The 12939-nt window shown below is 39.0% G+C and overlaps 1 protein-coding gene across 1 annotated transcript in view; it reads right to left on the bottom strand.

Annotated features, from left to right (window-relative positions):
- SPG11 (SPG11 vesicle trafficking associated, spatacsin) overlaps positions 1-12939 on the bottom strand; it is a 91409-nt gene that overhangs the window by 34825 nt on the left and 43645 nt on the right. Inside the window, exon 20 of the mRNA XM_044665075.1 lies at positions 11504-11570. Coding sequence (XP_044521010.1) covers positions 11504-11570 — 67 coding nt within the window. The remainder of the gene's footprint in view (positions 1-11503; positions 11571-12939) is intronic.

Here is a 12939-nt window from a genome sequence, read left to right as displayed (position 1 = left end):
TTAATAAATTCTCACTCAAAAGGAGGAATCATGTTGAAGGAGCAGAATGTTAATATCTTATATTTTTTCTGATGTGTCAAATATTTTAACTACTGACCCAGATCTCTGTCCACTAGGAATAAGTATCTCATACACCAGGGGTCGGCAACCTTTTTGGCTGTGAGAGCCATAAACGCCACATTTTTTAAAATGTAATTTCGTGAGAGCCGTACAGTGCTCACAGTGTGGCTCCTGTAACAGTGCCTGAAAAAAAAAATTGACTTTATGGCTCCTGCAGAAAGAGCCATACATTGCCGACCCCTGTCATACACAATGACTTCAACTTTTCTTAACTAGGATTCTAGCCTAGTATTTTAGGATAGTATTTTTCCTGCATAATAAGCTGTTACAGGATCTCTAAATATAATCATCTTTAAGTTTAATTAAAATTTTAAATTACTTTAAAACAACTTTATTACAACATTCTATTTTCTTGTGACAACTCATGGTCTGGGAAGAGAGCTTCTGATTCATGTTCTAAAGTGTCAATAAGATGGAAGCGGTGGATCAGCATAAAAAGTTCTAAAGAAGCACTCCTTTGTAAACTTCCTAATGCCTAAGCCTACTTCCTCAGGCACGCACTAAGACTCAGTGATTCCCAAAGTGGGCGCCACCGCCCCCTGGTGGGTGCTGCAGTGATCCAGGAGGGCAGTGATGGCCACAGGTGCATTGAGGGGGGGAATAACTGTAAGGGGGCGGTGATAGTATGTGACAGGGGGCGCTAAGTAATATTTTTTCTGGAAAGGGGGCGGTAGGCCAAAAAAGTTTGAGAACCACTGCACTAAGTTGAAGTTAGTCATGATGTTACCATATAAAGAGGCCTTCTAACTTCAGTAGTGACCATATACTAAAATCCTGGTTTCCCCTGGTCTTCCCCAACATTCTGCTATATAATCAGAAATATAGAAGTAATTGTAAAAAATGTCAAGATTGAAATAACTTCTTGGCAATCTTTTTCATAATAAGGACATTGCCAGATAGAACATCAAAATGGTTTCAAACACTAAGGGATAGAAGAGAGCAATCAGAGAGTGGACATTCAGCAAAGAAAAGCAAGGTAAAGAGAATAGAGCAGGAACAGATCCCAGCTCAGCAAAGAAAGTGTCTCTATGATCACATGCTCAGAGGACCTATTGCTCCAAGAATTGCTCTGTGTGAATTCTTATGTGTTCCTTGTTTGTGCTCCCTACACATACTCCCTAGCTGCATATTTTCCCCAAACATGTACCCCTCCAGGTATGTTCTCTGGTCACAAGTGTACCTGCATGTGTCTTCTACTCTTTTTCTAACACATTTTGCCATATGTGATTAAGTGATTTTGTTTTGGGAAAATAGATTTAAATAATAAATATTTGGATAAGTCAAAAATAATAATTTACATTTCTATAACAATTCAAGTTTTATAGAATGCTTTCCTCACAGAAATATTGAGTTTAGTGGTCCAAATATTCTTAGCCCCATTTTATAGATAAAGACACTGAGTGTGAGAGAAGCTAAATGACTTATGAAAGACACAAAGCTGAACAAGAAGATTATAAAAGAAAAGTCACCAGATGAAGTTCAAAAATTTTTGTACTCATACTATCATATCATATTCAGGTGACATGCTCAATATTTAGGTAATATAACGTCTCAGCTGACATAACTGACTAATCTAAAATATTTGCAAAAGTATTAAAGCTGATGGAGGGAGGGAGAGAGAGAGGAAGAAGAAGAGGGAGAGACAGAGACAGAGAAAGAGACAGAGAGAGAGAGAGAGAGGAAGAGAGAGAGAGAGAGAGAGAGAGAGAGAGAGAGAGAGAGAGAGAGAGAGAGAGAGAGAGAGAGAGAGAGAGAGAGAGAGAGAGAAGCATCTCGGCAGAGAAGAATGACTTCAGAGAACAAACAACAATGAAAATAGTCTCAATGCAGCAATGAGCTACAGACCACATTTGGTGCCGTATAAATGATCATTTTACTAACCAGAAGGAGAACTGTGTGTGAGAATGCTGAAGAAGTATAGAGATGATGTCTGAGAAATACAAAAGAGAAAGACAGGGAACAAAAGGGAAGAAAGAAAAAGTGGAATAAAAAGGGAACAGTCATCAGCAAAGGAAGGGCAGACAAAGCAGCCATCCAATGGGAGTGAGGAACATCACTCAGCAGAGAAGGACCTTCAACAAGAAGACAGTTGAAAAATAAAAATAACTGTAGTCTCAGAGCATATGTGGACTATGGTAGAAATGTCAGAAGCCTCAGTGGCTGAAGACATGCCAACCACAAAACCCACAGTTTTCAAGTCTGGGGAGACACAGCCTCATAGGACATTGCACCCTCCAGGTCATGCCACACTACACAGTATAGGCATGTTGATGAATACAGTTCATCATTCTTGCTTGGGAAATGAGATGGAGGGGAGGGGAAACTGCACCTAAGTACACAGGCAATCTAAGTCATAACATCATTGAGTAGCCCAGCCCATATATTAGCATATATTTCTCAAAAGAGAACTAGCCACATGATAGGAACAAACATGAAATAAGGAGTTTGAATTTTCTTTAATAAAGAGGACAGAAATAGTCATATCTTTCTTGGCTCTGCTCTTGACTCTCTAGACCTTTACATCATATCTCCTTCCCACTCCACACTTTTCAATTCCCATTTATGCTGTCTTCCTTTATAGAATGTATCTTGTAGGGAACTGTTTTTCTTTTTGTTTGTATTTGTATTTTTTCAGCATTTAGCACAGTGCTTGCCTGGCACACAGCAATTGAATAATAAATATTTATCTAACAACTCAAAAAAAAAAAGGACAGAAAGTTTGCATATCTCTAGCTTAACTGAATGGCAAAAGATTTTCATAAATGGAGGTACTGGACTGAACCATATGTACTTTCTGATTAGTGTATCTAGCACAACAGACAGCCTATCATAGGATTGAAGAATTTTAGAAATGGGACTTGAGAAATAATCTAGCTTAATTATATGGATAAAGAACCTGAAGCTCAAATGAGGACATGACTTGCCCACAATCACAAAGCTAAATAGCAGAATTGGGATTTGGAAAAGCCTGCTTCTGCAATAATTCTAAAATAAAAAAATAAATATTTGTTGAGTGAAAGAAAGTCTTGCTATGTTACCTTGGAAATCATTTATGCAGCTACACATACACTTTACTTTTATTAGAAATATACAAAAGATCTCCTCACCGTTAAATGAAAGGAATTATCATCATCATAATGAAGATAAATGAGCTGGCATTTAGATAACTGCCTTAATATTTTCAAAGCATCTGTTATCTCATTTGATTCTTACAAGAACACTGAGAGATAGACACCATTATTATCTATTCTTTCCATTTTACAATTTACAGAGGCTGAGAAAGGTTAAATGACTTGTCCATGGAATGAATACACAAGGCTAGTAAGAGTCTGAGTCAGGACTTAAACTCAGATCTTCCTGACTCCAAGTGTGCCCTCATCTAATATGCCACCAAGACCAGCTCTAAATCCAGACTCCCACGACCAAGGAACAAGCTGATACCAGAAACATTTTTTTTAAATTTCAAGGTATCTCCTAGCATCTATAGCCATCTAGCCTTCTTATTCAAAACCACATGTATATATAATTACAATGACATATACATAGAATTTTCAGACTATTGCCATACTCAGCTACTGTTTCCTGTAGCAGATTCTACAAATTCATAAAGATTGAACTGCAGACTCCCCTTTGGTCTGGAATCTCTGCCTGGGTTATTCCACTGCAGGTTTCAGCCTAGGCTGGAAGTTAACACGGAGTCCATTCCTGCTCCTAGGATCAGACCACAAAGCTACTGTTTGCCTTGGAACTTCTTCTTGCCTAAGTACTCTGCTAGCACTCATGACTGGGTACAGGTCCCCTCTTTATCACCCTGGATCTTTGAACCAGACTGAATAATGGGTGACAAAGCTGCCAGGTGGTACCTGCTCCTTACCCCTTGAGAGTTCAGGGATCCCCTGGAATCTTCTTGCCCCAATGATTAATGTTCATACTGAGAACCTTAAGTAATCAAGAATAGAACAGGCTAAATGATGGTTGGAATACTCTATTATTCCTCTAAAGTGACTCCAGATTCTAAAAAGCTGGGTAGGGACTCACAAGCTTTGGGAGGTCCTACTAAGATGTGACTGGTATTGGACTGCAAATTGGCCATCTAAAACGTGGGCTAGCTAACTTCTAGAAGGAGAATCATGAAGTTGGCCCCAAAGGATGAATTATTTTTCTGGCCATGGCAACTCATGAAAATTATGTACTCAGGTATAGAGGGATTTACTCTATACTAGGGAAAGGAATACTCATCTTCATGAAACCACTTTTATTTTGAAATACTAATGTAAGGTTTATTTCATATGGTAAGAAATCTCATAATAATGTTATAGATTTTCATTAAAATATGATTAAATAAACGCAGCAGTTCAGTTATCTAGAAAATCCAGTTCTTCAAACTTCATTCCTGGAGACTGAAAGGCAGCATAGGCTAGTGGAACAAGAGTTAGCTTTGGTGCTTAGAATATCTAAGGACAAAGCTCCCCCTCAAACACAGTCTCATTGTGTGGCCTTGGGCCAGTCATTTAATTCCTCTACAAATGCAAAGTATTGAGAAGGTACAGACCTGCACTGGGAGAGGGAGTTCTTTCGACCAAAGATACTGCTATTCCTTGTCCTGCCTGATACTGGTCACTGTATTAAATCTGTACAGATGTAGTGAGAGCAGCCTACCTAAGCATTAACGTTTAGTCTCAAATATGAAGTAATATAAGGGTAAGAGCACTGGATGTTAGAGTTGAGAGTTCAAGATTCTAGGGTGGCTCTGCCATTTATCAGCTGGGTAATCTTGGGTAAGTCACTTAAATTCCTGAGCCCTCAGTTTCTTCTTTTGTACAAAGAAAGCTATAAGGAAAGCAAGAGAAACCTTTGTGAGCCATAATTAGAGGACAGGTAAGGAACTGCCTGGCACCAATGGGATCTTGTACAACAAGGCCTGCCTCAGGTGCCAGAGGTGAACCTCATATGGTCATAGGCCTTTGTATGTACCCTGTCCCTCCCACAGTCGGCAGAGTTGGGGTTGCCTTTTTGCTATTGCAATGTCAGATAAGCTTTAATATCTAATGAATCTAATGTTAAGATTTTAGTTTCTTGAGGGCAGGAGCCATATCTTATTTATTTTTGTACTTCTCAGAATCTAACAAGTTTTAAACAAAGAAGTTGCTCGATAAATATCTGATAACTTACCTGAGGTGCCTAGAAGATGGAATACTGGAGCAGGTTCTACCACCCCATTCCTAAGCCCGCTTCTCTAATACTTGAGAGCCTAGAAGACAAGACTCTCATGATCTTTTGGAAGAACTGATTTCAGGTTTTATCAGCCTGATACTTAGGTATTTAGTTGAGGGGTGAGGGTGTGAGGGAGGGAAAATAGTCCTCTCTCAATTTGTGGGCAGTCTTTCATCTTTGGATTGAAAGGCAGGAATACCAGCGTTCCTGGTTTGCCTCTGCCAATAACTCCAGTATAAGAGTTTGAGCAAGTCACTTAATCTCTGTTATGTTTTGAAAGAGTTGTGAGGAAGATTAGTTAGTAATAGTGTTGGACCTAGCAGGAAGGGCTGGAGGATTCCAAGATGGAATGAAGGAGCAGGAAGTTGCTTGTGCTCTGAGAGACTCCATTAATGGTTGGCACAAACTGTTGCTAGCCCTGGGAGATCTCAGAGTTAAGGACACCCTGCATCCTGATTCCCTGGGATCCTGAGTGGTGGTGACTTTCAGCAAGTGGACAAGACCTGCAGAGCTGCACCAAGTGGAGGAGGGGTTTGGGATCTGGTGGACAGCATCTCAAGCACACTCTCTGTACTTGGGTACCTTGGACCACCTTGGCTTTTGGCATCCTGTGATCACCTTTGGATTACCGTGAGAACCCTCAAAGCCACCCTCAGGCCCTTTAACTGTGCTGGTCAAACCTGGCTGGAACCAGGTTTGGAGCAGTCTTCCCAGTGACTCCAGAACTGCTCCTTTGAGCCCTGCCTGGCCTAGGTCAATTAGAATTAGAGTAGACAAGTCCTCCCCTTGCCCCTGTGATTTGCCCTTTAGGGTTTTAAGTGCAGAATCCCCTATCCCACCTTTATTTAGTTAATCATAATTAAAACTGTTAAAAACCTTTACCTTGCCTGCTGGTTCCAAAGATCCTGGCCTAGGAGTGAGCTGGGTGAGCTGGGGCCAACTGCCATTCTGACAGTTAATAGCAGCTTGGCAGTGAACTCTTGTCTCCCTATCCTGGTTGGTCCTATCTTTCCTTCAACCCAGTGTGTGTACCCACAACCATTTAGGTTATATTTTAACATCCCTGGTGCCCCATCTTTTTACAATTTGTCACTCCCAGATAGGTGGGTAACAGAGAGACAGACAGGAAGTGTACTCTTGGGCTACTAGAATCACACAGGAAGTTAGAGGGGTTTGAACATTCTATGAGGGAGCTCAGCCACTGGGTGTGAGCTGAAAGTTCTCAACCAGTGGTGAGCTGCTCAGAGCTGCTCAGCCCCCACCCCAGGTCATTCATAAAATCTCTGTGGGAAGGCAAAATACTATTAGCCTGGAGTAGCCCCAGAGAAAGGGATTTGTACCAATTTTTTTGTGTTTTGTTCTCTGTTGTTTGTACTTGATTGTAATTGTACTTGTGATTGTTTTATTAATTGTTATTAGTCAGGAATTGTGGCTAATAATAACACTGATTTTGTGTATGGTTGGTCGGTTTGGGCAATGATGGGAACAAGATTGATTGAAGATTGGATTGATTATGTCCTTTTGACACTGTGGAAGATTGGATTGATTTGAAGATTGGATTGATTATGTCCTTTTGACACTGTGGAAAGGAGTTTTGGCTCTCCCTTAGCTGTGGTTCAAAATCATACCCAGGTGTTTTAGGGGGATGATGGATGTTGAAATACCACAAGCTATTTTAACCATTAATATCCTGGATTTATTATCACATATGCCAATCCTGATCCTTACTGGTTATTTTGTGTATAAGTTAAGGTGGATGTTCTTCCATATTATGTATTGTTTTAAGATCATAGTGACCTGGTGTTTTAGGGATTCTGAAACTAAGTAGATATTAAGATTATTACAGATCAAACTAAATAATTTGGAATTATACATATAGAATGGTGGTGTTTCTGGTCAACCTCTTGGGTCCTCCTAATACTGGCAATGTGGCTGAATTTTCAAACATAGGAAGTTCTGGCAAAAGTGTTACATCTAAGGCTGAGTTGGAACAGCAGGCACAAAGCAAGAGTGAAAAACCTATTAATCTTTTTCCCCTTCGCGATCTTCCTATTGTACGTGGCAATGGCATTTTCCATGTGAAGCAACATACAAGGTTTAGATCTGAAGATGTGGAAAATTTAAAGAGAAAGATCCCAAATTTCCACGATGATTCTGGGAAGTTTGTTAAGATTTTTAAGGCATTTATAAAAGCCCATGACCCAGACTTTGAAGATTGCTGGTATGTGTTGGGGGAGATCTTGTCACACCATGATAGGGCTAAGTTTGTTGAAGAGACCAAGAACACAGAGGGGATGACACCATGGCCAGTAGCCTGGGAGGAACTGGAACTCAATTCAGTTCCAATATACCGAATGTTAAAACAGGTAAGAAAGTCACTAATAAAAATCATGGAGGGGGCAGCTAGATAGCTCAGTGGATTGAGAGTCAGGCCTAGAGACGGGAGGTCCTAGGTTCAAATCTGGCCTCAGATACTTCCCAGCTGTGTGACCCTGGGCAAGTCACTTGACCCCCATTGCCCACCCTTACCACTCTTACTAAGAAGCTAATAGAAATAATCAACAACTTTAGCAAAGTTGCAGGATACAAAATAAATGCACATAAATCATCAGCATTTCTATATATTTCCAACACATCACAGCAGCAAGGGGTAGAAAGAGAAACACCATTTAAAATTACCCTAGACAGGGGCAGCTGGGTAGCTCAGTGGAGTGAGAGTCAGGCCTAGAGACGGGAGGTCCTAGGTTCAAACCCGGCCTCAGCCACTTCCCAGCTGTGTGACCCTGGGCAAGTCACTTGACCCCCATTGCCTACCCTTACCACTCTTCCACCTATGAGACAATACACCGAAGTACAAGGGTTTAAAAACAAAACAAAACAAACAAAAAAAACCTTAAAATTACCCTAGACAATATAAAATACTTAGGAATTGTTATGATGATAATAACAGGTAGTTTGGAGAAGCAGATAAATGTGTCAGGGCCAAATAGAGCTTTAAGTCAAGAGCCAGAGATTGACAGGCTTCAGTGAGGGAAAAGGAGGGGGCTAAACACTCCTGGCTCTCAAACCCCTCCCCCTCTAACTGCTTCTGCTTCAGTTGGTAATGAAGACAGGAATAAGATTCTTCTGGTAAGTTTCAGTTATGGCTGAAACCCCAATTGATGTTCCTTTTCTTAAATTTATATTCCTCACAGGTCAGTATGATGAGTATATAGAAATTAGTTATCTAACAGTTGAGGACAGAGGAGATCTTCTTAAACTGGCAGCCAACAGGATTCAAACTAAATGTACAGACTGAGTTGTGAGTATCTTTCCCAAATTATCAGGCACAGATTTGAAGATAAAGGTTATATTAAGTAATAACAAGGAAAACTAAAAAGGGTAAATGAGGGTTTTAGGATAATGAAAGGAAACCCTGAACTGCTAAGTAGATGATGCCCTTCCCCCTCTTCTCAAGAGGGGGTGAAGCACTTAATTGAAACTGACTCTCTTGCTATTGATAAATATCTTACTCTCTAATCACTAAGTAATTATATAATTATATTAATGAAGAAGAGTAATAACAAACAGGCTAACCCTATGAGTAGAAACCACTGGTTTAAGCTACAATGGCCATTTCAGGAGAAACCCCAAGTCAGGAGTAGCAAGCAGTGTCTGCTCACATCCACTCCCACCAAATAACTGTCTCCAACCCTTCTCAACTGTCCCCTCACCAAAAGTTCTCCAGGGGGGGTCCCCTGGAATTCTGGGTGAGGCTATCCCTGTACCTTTGCAGGGATTCCATACTTTGCATCTCCACACAACAGAATCTATCTACCAAAACAAAGACAGGAATTATACGAAAACAACTACAAAACACTTTCCAAACAATTAAAACTAGATCTAAACAATTGGAAAAATATTGATTGTTCATGGGTAGGATGAGCTAACATAATAAAAATAACCATTCTACCAAAATTAATTTACCTATTTAGCTCCATACCTATCAAACTACCAAAAAACTTTTTTACTAAATTAGGAAAAACTATAACAAAGTTCATCTGGAATAACAAAAGATCAAGAATATCAAGGAAAATAATGAAAAAAAATGTGAAGGAAGGGGGCCTAGCAGTACCAGATATTAAACTGTACTATAAAGCAGCAGTCATTAAAACAATATGAAGAAGGGAGGATCAGTGAAATAGACTTGGGGTAAGTGAAGTCAGCAAGACAGTGTATGATAAACCCAAAGAGCCTAACTTTTGGGACAAAAATCCATTATTTGACAAAAACTGCTGGGAAATTTGGAAAACAATATGGGAGAGATTAGGTTTAGATCAACATATCACACCCTACACCAAGATAAATTCAGAATGGGTGAATGACTAACTATAAATAAGTTAAGTGAACAAAGAATAGTTTACTTGTCAGATCAAGAATGACTTGAATATAAAGAGGATAACTATAAATAAGTTAAGTGAACAAAGAATAGTTTACTTGTCAGATCTCTGGGAAAGGAAAGATTTTAAAACCAAGCAAGAGTTAGAGAAAATTACAAAATGTAAAATAAATGATTTCGATTATATCAAACTAAAAAGCTTTTGTACAAACAAAAACAATATAGCCAAAATCAGAAGAGAAACAACAAATTGGGAAAAAAACCTTTATAACAAAAAACTCTGACAGGGGTCCAATTACTCAAATATACAAGGACTTAAACCAATTGTATAAAAAATCAAGCCATTCCCCAATTGATAAATGGGCAAGAGACGTGAATAGGCAATTTTGTTCTAAATCTCTAATAATTAGAGAAATGCAAATCAAAACAACTCTGAGGTATCACCTCACACCTAGCAGATTGGCTAAAATGAAAGAAGGGGAGAGTAATGAATGTTGGAGGGGATGTGGCAAAATTGGGACATTGATGCATTGCTGGTGGAGTTGTGAACTGATCCAACCATTCTGGCTGGCAATTTGGAATCATGCTCAAAGGGCTATAAAAGAATGCCTGCCCTTTGATCCAGCCATACCATTGTTGGGGTTGTACCCCAAAGAGATCATAGATAAACAGACTTGTATGAAAATATTTATAGCTGCGCTTTTTGTGGTGGCTAAAAACTGGAAAATGAGGGTATGCCCTTCAATTGGGGAATGGCTGAACAAATTGTGGTATATGTTAGTGATGGAATATTATTGTGCTCAAAGGAATAATAAACTGGCGGAATTCCATGTGAACTGGAATGACCTCCAGGAATTGATGCAGAGCGAAAGGAGCAGAACCAGAAGAACATTGTACACAGAGACCAATACACTGTGGTAAAATAGAATGTAATGGACTTCTGTACTAGCAGCAATGCAATGACCCAGGACAATTCTGAGGGACTTATGGAAAAGAATGCCACCCACATTCAGAGGAAGAACTACAGGAGTGGAAACAGAAGAAAAATAACTGCTTGAACACATGGGTTGAGGCGGACATGATTGGGGATGTAGACTCGAAACTACCACACCAATGCAACTATCAAACATGTTAAAACCAGTGGAAATACGCATCAGCCATGGAGGGGTGGAGCTCAGGGGGTGAAGGGGAAAGTAAGAGCATGAATTATGTAACCAGGTTAAGTTTTCTAAAAAATAAATATTAAAAAAAAAAAAGTGGAACCTACAAACAACAGAAGTGAAAAATGTAACAGAAGAAAAAGAGAAACAGAAGAGCATAGTTCAGGGAATCCCAGGGAAAGGAGAATTTTTATGGCCTAGGGACTTACTATCTCTACCTTCCCTGATCTCCTCAGATGAAGGTGATCTTTTTTCTTCACAAATTTTCTAAGGGTACCTTCACTAAATGGCTCCTTTGCCCCATCACATTCTTCTATCTTATATCATATATAGCTATTTACATGTTTTATCTCCTCTATATCAATCTCCTAAGACTAAGGCTATGTTGCTTTTCATCTTGTATCACAAGAACTTGCAGGCAGTAGGTACCAAATAAATAACTGCTGAATTGAATTTACAAAATGTTTTCAAGTCAGTCAACTGCAGGATGCTTTTTTTCTATAGGACTAAATTTCTTCTTGAAAACAAAACTCATGGGAAATATTGGATGGGCTTTACAGAAAATCATCTTAGAATGAATCAATCATGTCAGAATATGTCTCTAAAGCAAGGGCTGCCTATATCAACTTACCTGCAATGGTAAGAGTATTGGTGGCCTGCCAGCCAAACAGCCTGGTGGGATCAAAGGGAGACAAGGACTAAAATGGAGACAAAAATGAGAAAAAAATTGAAGTCCTAAAGTAACACAACATTTTATAAAAAAGCTTCAGGAACTTCCTGCTTTTCTAGTTCCAGGATAATTTGTTCCTTCCAGAGTTTTATAGTTACCTCCAATACTTTACTTTTCAATTCTATTTTATCCAGTAGAGGGTAAGCTCCTCGAGGGCTAGGAACTTGTTTTTTTTTGGTCTCTGAATGCTCATGTCTTGTACACATTAGGCATTTAATGTTTGTGGAACTGAATTCACAGGAATGAATTTAGGAATTGAAACACTAAGACAACTGACAGTAACCTAATTATCATTACACTAATGAAACATAGTTCAAAAAATAGCATTAAACACATGTTTAAGCAAGTGATGAAAATTCCCATTCCCAAATATAGATTTATCACACTGTAAGGTACATATTAGAGGCAGGAATAATTATAATATGAAACTGGGCTTTAGAAATGTTGCTGGTGGGGAGGAAAGGTGGGTGGCTCAGTTGTACTGAGAGCCAGGCCTAGAGATGGGAGGTCCTGGGTTCAAATCTGGCCTCAGACACTTCCTAGCTGTACGAACCTGGGCAAGTCACTTGACCCCCCATTGCCTAGCCCTTACTGCTCTTCTACCTTGGAACCTATACACAGAATTGATTCTAAGATGGAAGGTAGGAGTCTTATTAAAAAAAAATGTTGCTGAGTGGAAGAAAATAAGGCCAAGAAAACTGGCCATTACAAGGTGTACAAGCTAGTTGCCCTTGACATGTGAATTGAGAGGAGGAAGAGAAAAGACAGGAAAGAAAAAGAGAAAAGAAAGCTAAGAAATGGAATAAAAGCACAGAGAAATGTGACCAAGGCAATACAATAAGAAATACAAGGCAATATAAGTACAATAAGAAAGTGAAACAATAGCTACGGAGAAGAGATCTAGAAGAGATCTGAGAGCAAAAAGAAGCTTCTGAAGGAAATTTATCCAGAAAAGATTGACCTACAGAAGGGGAATTTGAAAAAGAATCCAGGGAAGGAAAGAATGACTCTCTTAAGAAAGAATAGCTTAGATCTAAAACCAAAGTGTAGGCTGGGTGAAGGGAACAAACCAGCAACGGGAAAATGAAACACGGACACTGTATATTAAATCAAGTCAACCTATTTTAAGCAGAGAGACACTATGCCAATAACTTACACAATATATAGTTTCCTAGATTTCTCACACTGTAGCAAAGAACAATTTTCTTTCCCTAATCAGTTCAAAAGGCATGTTGCCAGTTATAAGAGGAAAACTTAGATATTATATATATATATATATATATATATATATATATATATATATATATATATATATATATATATATATATATATATAT

This window comes from Gracilinanus agilis, chromosome 2, assembly GCF_016433145.1.
Source record: "Gracilinanus agilis isolate LMUSP501 chromosome 2, AgileGrace, whole genome shotgun sequence".
NCBI classification, from domain to species: domain Eukaryota; kingdom Metazoa; phylum Chordata; class Mammalia; order Didelphimorphia; family Didelphidae; genus Gracilinanus; species Gracilinanus agilis.
Note: the sequence above shows the minus strand (reverse complement) of the source record. Positions and strands in the feature narration are given on the sequence as shown.